This window comes from Ovis canadensis, chromosome 2, assembly GCF_042477335.2.
Source record: "Ovis canadensis isolate MfBH-ARS-UI-01 breed Bighorn chromosome 2, ARS-UI_OviCan_v2, whole genome shotgun sequence".
NCBI lineage: Eukaryota > Metazoa > Chordata > Mammalia > Artiodactyla > Bovidae > Ovis > Ovis canadensis.
The window spans coordinates 88,432,872-88,451,851 of record NC_091246.1 but is presented as its reverse complement, the minus strand read 5'-3'; the positions used below and the strand labels follow the sequence as shown (position 1 = coordinate 88,451,851).

Sequence of the window (18,980 nt, the reverse complement as noted above, 5' to 3'; positions counted from 1 at the left end):
TTTTAACATTTCTGGGAGGAAAACAGCTCTAGGATGAAGGCAGTGATGCTTAAAGAGCAATCCTGACCACCTGTGTGCAAATTCCTATGGAAGGGTAGGGTAAAGAACAGTTTTAAACAGAATTATGCCCCACCCCACCCCGCCCCCATCCACGTGATTCTCATGCACACAGAAGTCTGAGACCCACTCACCTCCGGGTTTCTCTTGTCAGTGATTCATGTGCTGGGAAGAGGCCGGGAAATGTGCTTCACACACAGCTGTTCGCGGACAGCAAATACTGGAAACTGATTTAATTAGATGCATCTGATGTTGCCATTGAGGTTGCATACTTTGATGGGTGCTTGTTGCTAATGGAATAAAAAAAAAGTCCTCACTTAAGAGATCCTACGTTATGGCTATGGCTTTAGCTATGGCTTTATTTTCATTGGTTTCACACCAGGCATTTTAATAAGATGATTTCCTGCCTCTGGTTGAAGAAATAGATCGGGGGGCGGGGGGCGGGGGGGTGCAGCTCTACAATGTGTTTCAACCAAACCCAGGCACAGTTTGAATGTGGATGTATTTTAAAGGCGGGGCATGCGCTCATAAAATCAGGCACGCGATATGACCAGCAGTTTGGTGGTCGGGAGGTTCATGGATCACTCCAACTGCCTTTAGACATGAAAAAGCAGAAACGTCACAGAAGCAGCACTGCCCCAGGTTTTGACTTGTTGAAGTGTTTACCTGGAGTGGCTAGATTTCCATGATGTAGACATAAAAGTGTTACCTAGAGGAAGGAAAAGAGACGAGGAGAAGGAAACAATGTCTTAATTGCACTTAGCACAATTTCCTGTCTCTCAGACCAGACGAAGAGCTATGAAAGGCAATGAGATAGACTGATTGCATTCGCCACCATCATTCCCCTGCTTGTTGCCAAGTCTCTTGGCCATGACCATCAGGAGGTATTCCCTCTTTCCCCAGAATCTGGCCTGGACTTATAACTTGATTTAGTCTGATTTGACCAATAGAATGACTATTTATGTCAGTTCCACACCTAATCCTTGAGACCCGACAGCATTCCCCTCATTCTCTTGGAACCTTCCTAGATGCTATGTAAGTCCAGTCCACACTGCCGGAAGCTGAGGGTATGGAGCCAGAGATGAGCCATCCTAGCTTAGGCCCCCAGGCCAGCCAGCCTTGACTGACCCCGCACCTGACAGCAGACCCTGAGTAGACTCAGCCAAGGCCAGAAGAACTGGTCAGCTGAACCCCACCCAAATTATTGACCCAGAGCCTTGTAAACTAAATACACAGTTTTCATCTTAAGCCACTATGTTTTGGGGGTGTTTGTTATATAGCCAAAGCTAACTGATACATCAGAAGGTTGTATATGTGTTTTATTTAACTTTCTCTCCACCCAGCATGGTGCTTGGCACTCCAATGATGAACACATGAATGAAGAAATGCAGAGATTAATTAGCCTTTAAATGTTTGGATGCTCCATGTTCTGTGGAATAAAATATTCTTCCTTGAGCTATAAAAATAAGAACATTGCAGAACACTACCTTTTTGACAGCAGCAATATCTCTGTTATTAAATAACAGACTGGGAACTGGATACCTCCTGCTCTGAAGTCTGAGGCACAAGCTTTTAATTCTCTAAAGAACCCAACCATTAAGTAATTACTTTTTGAAACTGCCTTCTCTGGAAATTCACTTCTTTAACCTATCCTCAGAGCAGCCCTGCAAGGCAGACTGTCCCCACATGCCAGAAATGAGCCCCCTGTGGTGTGTTCCCTTCTGCAGAATTACTGGCTACATCTACTCGGGAACATAATCAGAGGCTGTGAGAAATGGAATGAGGTGTCTGAGCGTGCTTACCTACCACCTCCAGATTCTGACAGTCACCAACCTGCTGTTCATAAAAGAGTTAAGTCCATACAGACTTGGTCAGAATTCAAGGCTCCAACAAGGCAGGTGGCATGTGGGTATCAAGATCCATGAAAAAAAAAAATATATATCAAAGAATTAAAAAATATGATATTAAGCAATAGCTTCACTGCACATTTGTTTCTGTACTAAATATCATGAACTGTTAAAGATGCCAAGAACAAGGATGGAATTCATATAATCCTAACTGTTCAATTCTTCCCTGGTGGCTTAGAGGGTAAAGCATCTGCCTGCAATGCGGGAGACCTGGGTTCAATCCCTGGGTTGGGAAGATCTCCTGGAGAAGGAAATGGCAACCCACTCCAGTACTCTTGCCTGGAAAATCCCATGGATGGAGGAGCCTGGTAGGCTACAGTTCATGGGGCCGCAAAGAGTCAGACACGACTGAGCGACTTCACTAACTGTTCAATTTAGAGCTCTGCTATTATTGCTATGTAATTGCTTGACTTCTTTTACCACCTATTTGTATTTCCAGTATTCGTGAAATCTTCATTTATATCTTAGGCCTTCATTTGGATGGAATCTATGGTTTGTAGGTTAACACTGGTGATTAGGTTTCTTGTATCACTGGCCTCTAACAAAGTAGTACATGTCTCCCAGAAAAATCATGAAGGAAGACACAGAAAAGATACCTAATCTGGCTCCTCTTGGAAGAACTTAATAATGCATAGCTCGGGACCTCTTGAGCTCACTTAGGAAGGAAGAGTGTGGAGAAGTCCAATATATGCATATGTGCACAGGAGGCCATGCTCCTCAAAATAGCTTCTAGCCACAGAAAAGCCTGGAGGAACAGTGGGTAACTGAAGCACTCATGAGCAGTGGTGTCCGACTCTTTGTGACCCCTTGGACTATAGCCCGCCAGGCTTCTCTGTCCATGGGATTTCCCAGGCGAGAATACTGCCTGTGGGTTGTTCTTTGCTTCTCCAGTGGATCTTCCCAACCCAGGGATTAAACCCTCTTCTCCTGCATTGGCAGAAGGATTCTTTACTGCTGACCCATCAGGGAAGCCCCAGATAACTGAAGACCCATCTTGAAAAGTGCAGCAGGTGCTTTGGAAACAGACCAAGTTTCAACTCTGGTGTTCAACACAGAAATTCCTCTTGGGGGAATCTAGTCTCCAAGTACACAAAGGATATTCAGGGAGAGTCGCTGCAGTGGCATTTTTAACAATAAAAACCAGAAATCCTAAGTGCCCAACAATAGGATATGTAGTTGAATAAATAGCACATTTATTCAGTGGATTACTATGTAGACCTTAAAAGGAATGGAGCATTTCTAGTTGTGCTGCTGTGGAAAGAACTTAGTTTCATTATTAAGAGAAAAACTAAAGTGCAGCAAAATTGTACACGCTCCCATCCATGCATATGCAGGAAAAATTGTGTCAAGATAAACAAGGAACTCTTGATCGTGCTTACATGTAGAGAGTAGGACTAAATTAGAATATTTTTTCCTAGCCCAGGACTAAGAATGAGAATTTCTCTTCCTCATTCCCCCTTTTGTTTACTATTCCAGTTGTTCTCATGTATGTATGTTATCTTTGTAATTGAAAACTAAAATCCTACTTCTGTCACCTAACAACTTGCAGTCGACTGCAGGGTGGACATGACCCTCCACCCCAACACCTCCCTGTATTCCTGCCCCTTTGCAATATGACTGTGAAGCTGCTCCCAACAGTAAGTTAGAGTTTCTCTCCCCATCCCTTGAATCTAGGCAGCTCTCATGGTCTGCTTTGGCCAATTGAGATTATGACAGAATCGACAGTGTTAGTTCCAAGTGGAGGTATCAAGGGGCCTTGCATCCATCCAGCCTTCCAAGAGGAATCCTGCCAAGCTGCCATGTAAACCAGCTCAGCTGTCCTACTGGAGGATGGAAGAGGTCAAGTGATGGGTTGTGCCCTACTCCCAACACCCCAGCCAGTCTCTAGGACTGTGAGCTAAACAAATGGTTATTCTTAGCCACTGATTTGGGGGATGGTTTAACAAAGTAAAAGCTAACTGGCATGCCCACCATGTGAGCTTGGGAAGAATATGTTTCCTCTTCTGTGAAATGGGAAGAACTACACAAACTATGAAAGATTTTTGCAAAAGTTTTGCTGTGATTAGCTATAGAGCATGTTATAGACTGTAGCCCCCCAGGCTCCTCTGTCCATGGGATTCTCTAGGCAAGAATACTGCAGTGGGTTGCCATGCCCTCCTCCAGGGGATCTTCCTGATCCAGGGATTGAACCTGTGTCTCTTAACTTCTCCTGCATTGGCAAGCACATTCTTTATCACTAGCGCCACCTGGGAAGCCCTTGGGTACAGAACAGACTCAAATTTTCCCCTTCCTCTGCCCAATCCTAGAATATGAATCTTGAAGGATGGAACAGGAAGGAGGTAGCACCCAGGCACAGACCTGGGCTGGAAGAGCCATAATCAAGGGGGTGTGTGGGCATGGGTGTGTACAGACTTGGAATGCTGAGTAAAGTCTTCCTGGTTTGTTCCTATAGAAAGAGTTCTGTCAGCCCAGTGACAGGACAGGCAAGGCTGTGCCCTTAGACCCCCTCCCAACAGACCTAGAAGTGGAGAGAAAGCACTGGGACCTTCCTAAGCAGGATCAGCTGGGAGGTCAGCTTGAGGCAAGGAAAGGGTTACAAGATCCCTAACAGAAGTCCTTCCTTCCGCAAGATTAGCCGCTGTGGCAGCCCCTCACCCATTACCTTAGATGCCTGCTTTGCAGACACAACACGAGGCCTCCCTCCTTTGGAGCACAGTATTCAGCGATTACCTCTGGTTGTAAAGCCCTTTTTCCCCCCAAAGTCTGCCAGCTCCGTGGGATTTCATGCAGTGGCCACAGAAGGTCCAACCTCCACGTCTCCGGACACTCTGAGTCAGGGACTCTGAGCTGCTCTGCTCCCTTAGATGAACTTCCGGAACTTCTCAGAGAAAGCTGCGATGCTCACGTGTGCTGTGCTCAGTGGCTTCAGTCGTGTCTGACTCTGCGACCCCATGGACTGTAGCCCACCAAGCTCCTCTGTCCCTGGGATTCTCCAGGCAAGAATACTGGACTGGGTTGCCATGTCCTTCTCCAGGGGGTCTTTCTGTCCCAGGGATCGAACCTGTGTCTTCTGCATTGCAGGCAGATTCTCTACCACTGAGCCACCTGGGAGCCCTTAGCAAACGCAGTTACTGAGTACTTATAAACAAGTACTGTCTCACTGGCTCTGAAATGTAGCTGCATGTTGGAATTAGCTAGAGAGATGTTTTTAATTTTTTTTTAATATTTTTCAATTACCTACCCCAGAACATTTCCTGACGGCAGGTGATACTTTTTAACATTTATTTTTATTTATTGGCTGCCCCAAGTCTTAGTTGCAGCAAACGGGATTTTCAGTCTTCACTGAGGCATGTGAGGCCTTTTAGTTGTGGCATGTGGGATCCAGTTCCCTGACCAGGGACAGAATCCAGCTCCCTGGTACTGGGAATGTGGAGTCTTAGCCCCTGAACCACCAGGGAAGTCCCAAGAGACTTTTTAAATTTTGATGGATAGCTCCCCAAACCAGAAGTTTTGATTGAGCGTATCTGGGTGCTGCTCAGCACTGGAATTTTGGAAACTCTTCCAGTGATTCTAATGCACAGCCAAGTCTGAAACCCTTGGTTCTATCTCATCTAATCATCCTCAGGAGACAGACTATGTCATTATCCCCGTGGCACAAAACTGTTGTGCAAATTTCCCTGTTAGAACAGTGTGGTGATCTGCTGCTCATTTGTAAAAGAGAGAAGTCAAGGTGGAGTTTACCAGCTGTCGCGTTTGCTCAGCGTCTTGGAATGGAGACTCGTGGGGCTTTAACACAGACCGTGAAGGACGGGGCTGTTCTGTCTTCCCAGGGTAGAAGCACAAGGGCACGGTGAGCCAAAGAACAGAAAAAGAGGAAGACGAGGTGATTCAGCAGAGGAAGGAGAACAGGGGGACTGCTGTGGATTTCCCTGGTGGTCCAGGGGTTAAGACTCTGGGCTTCCAACACAGAGGGCATGGGTTCGATCCCCTGGTTGGGGAACTAGATTCCACATGCTGCAAACAAAGATCCCACGTGTCGCAACTAAGACCTGGCACAGCCAAATAAATATTTAAAAACAAAACTGAATGCTGCCAAAAACTTCCCATCTCCTGCCGCCCTTTTAATAATTCTTTTTGTTCTCCAGAACAAAATATATTCTTCATACAGACAGATGCCTCTTGTTAGCAGCTGCAGTAGTTGGTTTCAAAAGCAAGGGGGAAAGTATGAAAGAGACTTTAAGGGATTTTTTTTTTCTCAAATTTGTTGAGCTAATGTCATAAGAATATATGTTACTAAAATTTTACTCAAGCAGCAGCTGGGTCTCTCTGAGATGAGGACAGCGTTAAACAGCACACCCAGTCACCACAACAGATACGGCCTCTGTCGACTGAAAAGATGCACAACGTGTGTGTCAAGTTTTAGCGTGAGGACTGCAACCCAGGAGACAGCACCTCAGATAGCTCTGAGAAATTCTCTCTCCAAGAGGTAGTGGGGGAAGGTTAATATATAAGATTTTGGTGAAGGGGGAGTTCAGTGCAGTCAAAGCGCTTACTTTACAAAAGGTTTTCTGCTAGTCCGGAGGAGCTGATGTCATCATGAAGGGATTTACTGATTTTCTAGATGTGAGGAGATGCTAGGACTGGGATCACGAAGTCAGTTCCTAAATATATCTAACGATCTGTTCCAGCAGTTTCCCTGGAGCACAGAGTGCCTCAGTCAACTCCCTGAGCTCCCTCAGCACGTGCCGAAGGTGGGCAGCTCCACAGGGTTCGGTCTCCACGGAGGCAGATGGCAAATGGCCTTGTTGTTGCTCAGTCCCTGGCAAATGCTCTTGGCAAGTGACAATTTGTAGTTGACACCTCCAAGGGGACAACTCAGAGGTCATGCACCAAGGAATAGGGGGTTGAGGACAGGGAAGCGTCTTCAGTTCCAGAGTTGCCTGAGATTTAACTCAATCCAATCATTTTTCTTAGATTCTTTCTGCATTCATAGGCCTTTCTTGGTTTTAAGTAACATAGCTCTGCTTGATGTAGAGTCAGCAAAAATTTATCGAAATGCCACAGGAGGATCTCACCTCACAGGACCTGGGAGGTAGCAACAGGGGTGGTGGTTTGCCAGTGTGAGTTGCCAGCTCCTGCTCCAGAATCACCTTGAGAACTTAAAATGCCAATTGTCCTGACCCACTGAGTCAGAATCTCCAGGACTGGGGACAAAACATCACTGTTTTCTCTTAAAAGTCTCCTCAGATGTTTCTAATATGCAACAGGGTTGAGAACTATGGGCCTAGAATAAGAAGGAAAAAAAAAGCATTGAATGTGCTGTGCTAAGCCTAATTATGTGTGTGTGTGAGCGTTCAATCGTGTTCAACTCTGCGACACCGTGGACTGTAGCCTGCCAGTCTCCTCTGTCCATGGGATTTCCCAGGCAGGAATACTGGGGTGGGTTGACATTTCCTTCTCCAGCGAATCTTCCTGACCCAGGGATTGAACCTGGGTCTCTTATCTCCTGCCTTGGCAGGCGGATTCTTTACCACTAGCACTCATTTACATTTCACAACCTGGTGAAGTGGGTTCAATTTTCTCCACTTCACAGGTGTGAAAGCTGAAGTACATGAAGCCCAAGAAGACTTCATGAGACCTGAAGGCTCCGGAAGGGTCTTGAAGGCTGGGGGTCCTGGAGAATACCTGGGGAGGCATTGTGGGGGAGGGGGGGTGTCATAGGAACAGGGCAACAGATCAGGAGGGAGCAGGGACCAGTGGGAGGGAACATTTGGTAGCAGACAACCAGGTGATAAAAAGACCTGGGGGGACCTCCCTGGTGGTCCAGTGGTTAAAAATCCACCTTCCAATGCAGGGGATGCAGGTTCGAATCCTGGTCCAGGAGCTAAGATCCCACATGCCACCACAAAGATCCAGCACAGCTTTAAAAAAAAATAAAAGAACTTAGAATAAAAATTGTTTAAGTAAAAAACTCCGGGACACTCATCTAGAGTGACAACTTCCTCACTGTGGAGGAGACAGCCTCCACACAAGTCTCTGTGTGGCAACCGTGTGCCAACTGAGGACAAGGAGTGAGGCGGTCGTACTATTTCTAACCAACACTCAACAGAAGAATTGGGTCGGTAGAACACCAGGTCTAAGACCAGAATTTGGCTCATGGCAAAGCTGATACCCCCACTCATAAACAATGATTCCAGGAAACTTAAGGTCAGCGAGGGCTTAAAAAAAAAAGCTTTATTATAGACCATATACAGAGAGCAACTCTCAACCCTCTCATGACTTTAAAATGTCCAGTACCTCTGTCCACCGAAAAGGGCTAACAGTGGTGACCAAACCACTGGCAGTGGTCATCCCTAGAACCTAGATTAGGCTTTGAAATATGTCTCACTAAAATAAAAACAGGTAAACAGGGTTTCTCTGAGTATGGCTGAGTGTGAGTCTGGGTCGGAAACAGACAAAAGGACAATACACCATCCTACTGGTAACAAGCAAACAGCCAATTACCAGGATCCTATCAGAAAAATTAAAGAATCAACTTGAGGTTCTCACTGACGCAAGATGGAACAAATTGAGTATAAGTGATAACAACTGTGCTGGCTTTGAAGCCCATCAAATACATTTAAATCCATGTGTTCATAATTACATACATACAGTCCCTTCTGAAGGATGGCAAGGAACCAAGTTTTTAATCCTGAAAAGTAGTAAAGGGAAAGAATCAAAGATTGATCCTGCCTTCCCTATATGGTCTTTATCACTGGGTAACCAATAGTATGTAGGGGAATTTTCTCTTTATGAAGTACTCCAGCTATGAAATGAAAAAGAAGTGATAGGATATCACCATTTTGCAAACCTCAGTGAACTTGCATCCACCCACTTATAGGTCACTACTCCTTTATCCCCAAAATACCAGTGTTGTCCTCACCAAGGGTAGAGGTGCTCTCCTTTCAGGATTACGACTCACCAGCATCACTCTTCTTTCATTGAAAAAAAAATTATATTTTAAATAAAACACAGGTAACAATATAAATGTGTGACTTGAATTATTCCAAGGCAATTGCCTTTAGGTCAAGACACAGACCACTGCAGCCACCCCAGAAGCCCAGCTAGGTCCCTCATTCCAACCACAGTTCCCCTCCTTTCTCCCCCAGCAGGTCAGCAATATCCCACCATTACTAAGTGGGTTTTTCAGCCAAATGTGTATCTATAGACACTGTGGTTTAGTTGGAATATTTTAAAAGCTTTGACATGCCTTTTAAGTCTCTTCCAATCTTGTATCTTATAATCTGGAAGCGTCCCTACTTTTCTTTAAATCTATCTGTGAAAGAACCTGGCCCATTTGATCTGCACAGGCTCCCACAGTCTAGATGTGCTGACGGCATATTCATGAATACATCACAAAGTTCCTTCAAATTGGTGGCTTGATTGGTAGCTTGACTGAGGTTTGATTCTCTTGGCAAAACTACAGGAGGCAGAAAATGTCTGTTCTCCTTCCATCCTTTTACATGATGAAAGCAGCCATCAATCCTTAATGCCTGTACCTAGCTTAGGGCAGCAAATGAAGTCACTTCCTTTTAATAATTCAAACCACTTGACTCTGAGCCCTTATCTCACCTCTCTTTCTTCTCTTGCACAGGGGTCCTCCCTGCTGGGAAATCTCATAGTCTCCTTGAGGGTTTCTTTTGTCCAAGGGTCAGAAGATCCCCCTGGAGGAGGGAATGGCAAGCCACTCCAGTATTCTTGCCTGGGAAATCCAATGGACACAGGAGCCTGGCGGGCTACAGTCCATGGGGTCACAAAAAGACTGAGCAAACACCTACACACCAGGAGAGAAAACCAGGAATCCTGGTTCCTTGGCTGTTGCCGCCGCTTTGGCCACTAGGTGTCGCCACTGGCCACAGAGTGTTTTTCAGCGTCTGCTGCTGCTGCTAAGTCGCTTCAGTCGTGTCTGACTGTGCAACCCCACAGACGGCAGCCCACCAGGCTCCCCTGTCCCTGGGATTCTCCAGGCAAGAACACTGGAGTGGGTTGCCATTTCCTTCTCCAATGCATGAAAGTGAAAAGTGAAAGTGAAGTCACAACAAAAGTCCTGTCTGACTCTTTGCCACCCGGGAGACTGCAGCACGCCAGGCCTCCCTGTCCTTCACTATCTCCCGTAGTTTGCTCCAACTCATGTCCATCGAGTCAGTGATGCCATCCAACCATCTCATCCTCTGTCGTCCCCTTCTCCTCCTGCCCTCAATCTTTCCCAGCATCAGAAGCTTTTCCAATGAGTCAGCTCTTCACATCAGGTGGCCAGATTATTGGAGCTTCAGCATGAGTCCTTCCAATGAATATTCAGTTTTGATTTTCTTTAGGATTGACTGATTTGAGTTTCTTGCTGTCCAAGGGACTCAAGAGTAGTCTCCAGCACCACAGTTTGAAAGCATCAATTCGTCAGTGCTCAGCCTTCTTTACAGTCCAGCTCTCACATCTATACTTGACTACTGGGAGGGTATTCAGTGTGGGTGGTGTGCATTTTGGAAGGAGAGAAGGGAGCCTAGAAGGGGGCCAGGTGATGGAGTTCATAAATGTGGAGGCACGTTCAGTTGACTTGGAGGGATCTGGTCAGTCAGTGAGCTGCAAATATGAAAAGTAAGTTAGTCGCTCAGTGGTGTCTGACTCTTTGCGACCCCACGGACTGTAGCCCACTGGGCTCCTCTGTCCATGGAGCTCTCCAGGCAAGAATACTGGAGTGAGGAGCCATTCCCTGCTCCAGGAGATCTTCCCAACCCAGGGGTCAAACTTGGGTCTCCTTCATTGCAGGCAGATTCTCTACCATCTGAGCTGTAAGAGTAGTCAAAAATGTCTCTCAGCATTTACATCAGCAAGGTCGCTTATCACCAGCTTGCTGCTACTGCTAAGTCGCTGCAGTTGTGTCCGACTCTGTGCGACCCCATAGACGGCAGCCCATTAGGCTCCGCTGTCCATGGGATTCTCCAGGCAAGAACACTGGAGTGGGTTGCCATTTCCTTCTCCAATGCATGAAAGCGAAAAGTGAAAGTGAGGTTGCTCAGTCATGCCCGACTCTTCGCGACCCCATGGACTGCAGCCTACCAGGCTCCTCTGTCCATGGGATTTTCCAGGCAAGAGTACTGGAGTGGGTTGCCATTGCCTTCTCCAGCTTAGTGTCATCCATTTGCTGTTGAACTCATTCATGTGTCCAACACGCAGAAAAGACAAACAAGTAGAAACAGAGCTGGGAACAGAGAAAGATATATTGCAGGAAACAAGAAAGAACAGGCAGCTCATGATCAAAAGACACAAAATTCCCAACTGATGGTTTTCTGGGAATATTTTGGATTTTTTTCAATATTTATGTATGTGGCTAAACAGGTCTTAGTTATACATGCGGGATCTTTAGTTGCAATAGCAGCATCAATATTTTTTTTAGTTGCAGCATGCAGGATCTAGTTCCCTGACCAGGGATTGAACCTGGGCCCCCGCATAGGGAACAAAGAGTCTTAGCCAGTGAGTCACCAGGGAAGTTCCAAGAATGCCTTATCTTAAGCTCCAGTGACAGAGCCTGATACACACATGTCTACATGGCTTATGTTCTTGGGAGAGATATATAGTAACGCTTCCATCCTTAGAGAAAATTGTTACCTGAAAAACTAGGTTCACCTTCTTTTGGTGGGAATGCAAATTGATACACCCTCTATGGAGAATAGTATGGAGATTCCTTAAAAGACTAGGATTAAAGCTACCATATGACCCAGCAATCCCACTACTGGGCATATGTCCTGAGGAAACCAGAATTGAAAAAGATACATGTACCCCAGTGTTCATTGCAGCACTGATTACGATAGCTAGGACATGGAAGAAACATAGATGTCCATTGACAGATGAATCTGATAAGAAGATGTGATACATATATACGATGGAACATTACTTAGCTGTAAAAAGGAATGCATTTGAGTCAGTTCTAATGAGGTGGACAAACCTAGAGCCTATGAGACAAAGTGAAGTAAGTCAGAAAGAGAAAAACAAATACCATATATTAATGCATACATGTGGAATCTAGAAAGATGGTACTGATGAACCTGTCTGCAGGGCAGCAGCGGAGATGCAGACACAGAGAAAGGACTTGTGGACACAGTGGGGAAGGAGAGGGTGGGACGAATGGAGAGAGCAGCCTGGAAGCATATCCACTACCACGTGGAAAATAGATAGCCAGCGGGAATTTGCTCTATGACTCAGGGAGCTCAAACCCGTGCTCTGTGACAACCTAGAGGGGTGGGAGGTGGGAGGGAGGGGACATAAGGATACCTATGGCTGATTCATATTGATGTATGGCAGATACCAACACAATATTGTAAAGTAGTTCAATTCAGTTCAGTCACTCAGGCGTGTCTGACTCTTGGCGACCCCATGGACTACAGCACACCAGGCTTCCTGTCCATCACCAACTCCCAGAGCTTCCTCAAACTCACGCCCATAGGGTCAGTGATGCCATCCAACCATCTCATCCTCTGCTGTCCCCTTCCCCTCCTGCCTTCAATCTTTCCCAGCATTAAGGTCTTTTCCAATGAGTCAGTTCTTCGCATCAGGTGGCCAAAGTATTGGAGCTTCAGCTTCAACATCAGTCCTTCCAATGAATATTCAGGACTGATTTCCTTTAGGATGGACTGGTTGGATCTCCTTGCAATCCAAGGGACTCTCAAAAGTCTTCTCCAACACCACACTTCAAAAGCCTCAATTCTTCAGTGCTCAACTTTCTTTATAGTCCAACTCTCACATCCATACATGACTACTGGAAAACCAGAGCTTTGACTAGACAGACCTTTGTTGGCAAAGTAATGTCTCTGCTTTTTAATATGCTGTCTAGGTTGGTCATAGCTTCTCTTCCAAGGAGTAAGCATCTTTTAATTTCAAGGCTGCAGTCACCATCTGCAATGATTTTGGAGTCCAAAAAAATAAAGTCTGTCACTGTTTCCATTGTTTCCCCATCTATTTGCCATGAAGTGATGGGACTGCATGCTATGATCTCACTTCTCTGAATGTTGAGTTTTAAGCCAACTTTTTCACTCTCCTCTTTCACTTTCATAAAGAAGCTCTTTAGTTCTTCTTTGCTTTCTGCCATAAAGGTGGTGTTATCTGCATATCTGAGGTTATTGATATTTCCCCCAGCAATCTTGATTCCAGCTTGTGCTTCATGCAGCCCAGTGTTTCTCATGATGTACTCTGCATAGAAGTTAAATAAGTGGGGTGACAATGTACAGGTTTGACGTACTCCTTTCCCAATTTGGAACCAGTCTGTTGTTCCATGTCCAGTTCTAACTGTTGCTTCTTAACCTGCATACAGATTTCTCAGGAGGCAGATCAGGTGGTCTGGTATTCCCATCTCTTTAAGAACTTTCCACAGTTTGTTGTGATCCACACAGTCAAAGGCTTTGGCGTAGTCAATAAAGCAGAAGTAGATGTTTTTCTGGAACTCTCTTGCTTTTTCGATGATCCAGCAGATGTTGCCAGTTTCATCTCTGGTTTCTCTGCCTTTTCTAAGTCTAGCTTGAATATCTGGAAGTTCATGGTTCACCTACTGTTGAATCCCTGGCTTGGAGAATTTTGAGGATTATTTTGCTAGTGGGGGAGATAAGTGCAATTGTGCAGTAGTTTGAACATTCTTTGGCATTGCCTTTCTTAGGGACTGGAATGAAAAGTGACATTTTCCAGTCCTGTGGCCACTGTAGAGTTTTCCAAATTTGCTGGCATATTGAGTGCAGCACTTTCACAGCATCATCTTTTAGGATTTGAAATAACTCAGCTGGAATTCCATCACCTCCACTAGCTTTGTTTGTAGTGACACTTCCTAAGGCCCACTTGACTTCGCATTCCAGGATGTCTGGCTCTAGGTGAGTGATGACACCATTGTGGTTATTTGACCATGAAGATCTTTTTTGTATAGTTCTTTGGTATATTCTTGCCACCTTTTCTTAAATATCTTCTGCTTCTGTTAGGTCCATACTATTTCTGTCCTTTATTGTGTCCATATTTGCATGAAATGTCCCCTTGGTATCTCTAATTTTCTTGAAGAGATTTCTAGCCTTTCCCATTCTATTGTTTTCCTCTATTTCTTTGCATTGATCACTTGAGGAAGGCTTTCTTATCTCTCTTTGTTATTCTTTGGAACTCTGCATTCAAATGGGTATATCTTTCCTTTTCTCCTTTGCCTTCTGCATCTGTTCTTTTCTCAGCTATTTGTAAGGCCTCCTCAGACAACCATTTAGCCTTTTTGCATTCTTTTTCTTGGGGATGGTCTTGATCACTGCCTCCTGTACAATGTCACGAACCTCCATTCATAGTTCTTCAGGCACTCTATCAGATCTAATCCCTTGAATCTATTTCTCACTTCCACTGTATAATCATTAGGGATTTGATTTAGGTCATACCTGAATGATCTAGTGGTTTTCCCTACTTTCTTCAATTTATGTCTGAATTTGGCAATAAGGAGTTCATGATCTGAGCCACAGTCAGCTCCTGGTCTTGTTTTTGCTGATTGTATAGAGCTTCTCCATCTTTGGCTGCAAAGAATATAATCAATCTGAGTTTGGTGTTGACCATCTGGTGATGTCCATGTGTAGAGTCTTCTCTTGTGTTGTTGGAAGAGGGTGTTTGCTATGACCAGTGCATTCTCCTGGCAAAACTCTGTTAGCCTTTGACCTGCTTCATTTTGTACTCCAAGGCCAAATTTGCTTGTTACTCCATGTATCTCCTGACTTCCTACTTTTGCATTCCAGTAAAAGCAATTATCCTTCAATTAAAGATAAATTTTTTAAAAAGCTGGGTTCACTTGGCAGGTGTCAAGCTAACAGACACAAACAAGCCAAGGAGCAAGAGAAGGAAGGATTTATTACTTGCAGCAAGTAAAGAGAATACCTGGGGGCTTCCCTGGTGGCTCAGAGGTTAGAGTGTCTGCCTGGAATGCAGGAGACACGGGTTCGATCCCTGGGTCGGGAAAATCCCCTGGAGAAGGAAATGGCAACCCACTCCAGTACTCTTGCCTGGAGAATCCCATGGAGGGAGGAGCCTGGTAGGCTACAGTCCATGGGGTCACAAAGAGTCAGACACGACTGAGCGAATTCACTTTCACTTTCTCCCAATGCAGTATCTCCTCAGACAGCAAAATTGGGGAATTCTTAAGCTAAAGGGTAGATACATATTCATAAAGAAGCTTGGGCCATAGAGTCCAAACTTCAGTGGATTGAAATCAGTTGGATCAGAAAAGGTGAACATTATCATCCCTTAGGTTCCAGTTCTGGAGGCTGAGCGCCTGAGGGGGATTAAATTCTGCAAATCAGCTCAAAACAATGCTTCAGGCTAGTCTTTACCACTGATGCAGAGCTGAGAGTCTTTACAACCATCTATCATCTTTGCTATGCTGCTCCTCATGCCCAAAGCAGTTTTGTTCCCTTAAGACCATTATTACGGAGACCTCTTCAAGGGCAAGCATTGTGACCAGACTTACATCACAAAATGACCTAGGCCAAAAATGGCTTCTCTTATGTCAAGAAAGTCATGTCTGATTTTCTTTCTCTGGGTACCCACTACCCTACCTGTTAACAGAACTAGCCATTTGTGGGCCTCTAGAACTTGTAGGTACAGGGCTTCCCATGGGCATGCTAGGTGGGAATTAGGCTGAGAACCACCGCCTTAATTGTTAAATGGGTATTGCACGATAGCAATACCTACCTCTTGTTGTTGTGAGAATTCAATGGACTGATGCTTGAAAAGGACTCCAGACAGCCATGCCTGGATGCCTGGCACACACAGAGAAGTTTGCAGTTTTTAAAGAAAAGATGTACAAACGTGACCACTTTCAAACACTTGCATGTTAAATAACAATATCAGTAAATAGCAAATTCAGAGGGCTCACTTCCTTACTAAAAGCTTTCTTAACTCAATAAGAAAAACACAAAAGCCCAACAGTTGACCATTAAAGAAGAAACAATGAGTCAATGACACGTTCACTGAAAGTCTGTGGATCACCTTACCCTTCCTTAGACAATGTGATCAAGTACACAGTTATTGACCTTAACAATGAACAGCTGTTGTTCAGTCGCTCAGTAGTGTCGGAGTCTTTGTGACCCCACAGATGGCAGCACGCCAGGCTTCCCTGTATCCATCTCCCAGAGTTTGCTCAAACTCATGTCCATTGAGTCAGTGATGCCATCCAAGCATCTTCTCCTGTCGTCCCCTTCTCCTCCTATCTTCAATCCTTCCCAGCATTGGGGTCTTTTCTAATGAGCCGGCTCTTCAAACCAGGTGGCCAAAGTATTGGAGCTTCAGCTTCAGCATCAGTCCTTCTAATGAATATTCTGGACTGATTTCCTTTAGGACTGACTGGTTTGATCTCCTTGCAGTCCAAGGGAGTCTCAAGAGTCTTCTCCAACACCATGGCTCAAAAGCATCAATTCTTCAGTGTTCAGCCTTCTTTGTGGTCCAACCATGACAATGAGCTCAAGGGGTTTGTAATTTAGAGCAAGGTTTTTACAATACAGTCTGTAACACACTACTTTAAATACAGGATGTATGTCTTTGTCCTCATCTTATTGATCCATTGCATAATTCCCTCACCCATGGCTTAAGTGGCCAGAGGAGATGCCATTTCCAATCCTGCAGCACCAGGAAAATAAAATTTCACATGGCCTTTGTTTCTGATGTCTCCCTGACACAGGAGGGAAGAGGGCAGGGCACAGTCTTTAAAAGAACGGCATAACCATGGTGCATAGGTGCGTGCTCAGTCATGTCCGACCGACTCTGCAACCCCACAGACTGTAGCCTGCCAGGCTCCTCTGCCCGTGGGATTTTTTCAGGCAAGAATACTGCAGTGGGTTGCCATTTCCTTCACCAGGGGATCTTCCCGTCCCAGGGATCGAACCCGAATCTCCGGCATCTCCTGTATTGGCAGGCAGATTCTTTGCCATTGTACCCCCAGGGAATCCCTACATATCCATCGAGGATAACACAAAAACTGGTTAGAACTGATCTGGCACAAAATGGAGAAAGATTTGCCTTCGAGGGGACCTTGAGGCTCATTACACACTCACTGTAACACATAAACACCCACAGGCACCAGGATAGTTCAGGGCCGACCATAACAGGCCAAAAAGTGGGCGGTGGCCCAAATAGTGGAAATCCCGGCCCCTTCTTCAAGATAATTGTGATAATCCTTCCACTCATTAGCCTATGAAATTACTCACACCTGGAAGGCTAGAAAGGAGTGTGATATATGTATAATTATGGCTTATTTGTGTTGTTATACAGCAGAAATCAATACAACATTGTAAAGCAATTCTCCAATTAAAAAATAAATTTAAAAAATTTATTCACCTCCATAAAAACTAACTACCCCCAGGGCTTCTCACCTTCTGAGTGGACCCACATTCTGTCTGTGGAGTATTTCTCCCTCAGCCATACTCACTTTTCAAGAAAATCCTGTGCCCTGGGGCCACTCCTGCCTTTTGAGACAGACTGCATTCTATCCATGGAATGTGCAACTCTGAGTAAATCCACTTCTTACCTATCAATTTGTTTCTCATTGAATTCTTCAACGAGACATAAAGAACTTGAGCTTCACTAAGTCCTGAGACCAAGTGCACAATTTCAATTGAAAGCAATCAATTAAAAAGAAATAAACTTTAAAAAAAAAAGTGAGTTCAAGTTCCAGTCTGAGTTGTGTGGCTTCACGTTGACTCCTGGCAAATGCAATGTGATACTCAGCCTAAAACCACAAGGGGAAAAGACTCCTGAGATAAGGTAATGTAGCCCTGGGCTTTTCTTGCTGTAAGATGAAGCTACAGGCTCCGGTCTCAGCACACTTAGAACTGGAGGCCTCAAGAAACCCAAGACAGTGAAGGCTTGCTGTCTCCTTTACCTCCTTTACTGCTGCTTCTAGAGCGTGTGTGCTAGGTCACTCAGTCGTGTCCAACTCTTTGCAACCCCCTGGACCATAGCCCACCAGGCTCCTCTGTCCATGGGATTTCCCAGCCAAGAATACTGGAGTGGAGTGCCATTTCCTTCTCCAGGGGAATCATCCCTGGGTAGGTCAGAAATACCACTTACTTCCATGTGAAAAAACAATTTCTGCTGCTGACTAGTTTTGAAAACACCGAAAGTAGTCCAGTCTCTATTAAAGAAAATAAAATGAAGGTTGAAAGAAGAGCTGAAACTATGGCCCAGGCCTCTTGGCCCCACTGATCTTTCCCTGCCATCCTGGCTGTTAACTCCCCATATCCAAGCTATGAGGTCTAGTTGGCTGTTCCAACCCCAGCTTTGAATATTCAAAACACTTGCCTGTGTGCTGAGCACCTCCTGTGTTAGTTGCTCAGTCGTGTCTGGCTCTTTGTGACCTCCATGGACTGCGGTCCCCCAGGCTCCTCTGTCCACGCAATTCTCCCAGCAAGAATACTGGAGTGGGTTGCTATTTCTTTCTCCAGGGGATCTTTCTTACGCAGGGATTGAACCTGGGTCTCCTGCATTGCAAGAGCATTCTTCACCATCTGAGCCACCACGTGAGTACCTACTTATCACTTGCCAAGGGTGTAGTCAGGTAGGATGCTCAGCTCAGCTGCATGAGCCAAAACCGCCCCCCCAAAAAACCCAAGTAACAGTTGCTTAAACACAGGGTGAAAATGTATTTCTGTATAATGTAGGCCATGCAGGGCTGGTATGGCAACTTCACAAAACTTTTAGGAACCTAGACTCCTTCCAACTCACCATTCTCTCATCCCAACCGTTGGCTGCTTGACCTCATGTTCCAAGATGGTGACCAGAGCTCCAGCCACCACATCCACATTCCAGGAAGTCAAACAAAAGAAGGGAAACAACAAAAGAAATAAATAGAGATAGCAGTTGCTTTTAAAAGAAGTACTACTCAGGTTCTCCAGAAAATTAGAACCAAGAGGGTAGAAAGAGAGAGAAATTTATTGCGGTTGGCTCACGCAATTATAGAGACTGAGAAGTCCCACAATCTGCCTCTGT

General features: G+C 45.2%; 1 protein-coding gene across 1 annotated transcript in view; it reads right to left on the bottom strand.

The window, feature by feature from the left end:
* Positions 1 to 8,939: 8,939 nt before the first annotated feature.
* Positions 8,940 to 18,980, bottom strand: part of ACER2 (alkaline ceramidase 2) — a 53,083-nt gene continuing 43,042 nt past the window's right edge. The window contains exon 6 of the mRNA XM_069576649.1: positions 8,940 to 10,580. Coding sequence (XP_069432750.1) covers positions 10,526 to 10,580 — 55 coding nt within the window. The 3' untranslated portion in view covers positions 8,940 to 10,525. The remainder of the gene's footprint in view (positions 10,581 to 18,980) is intronic.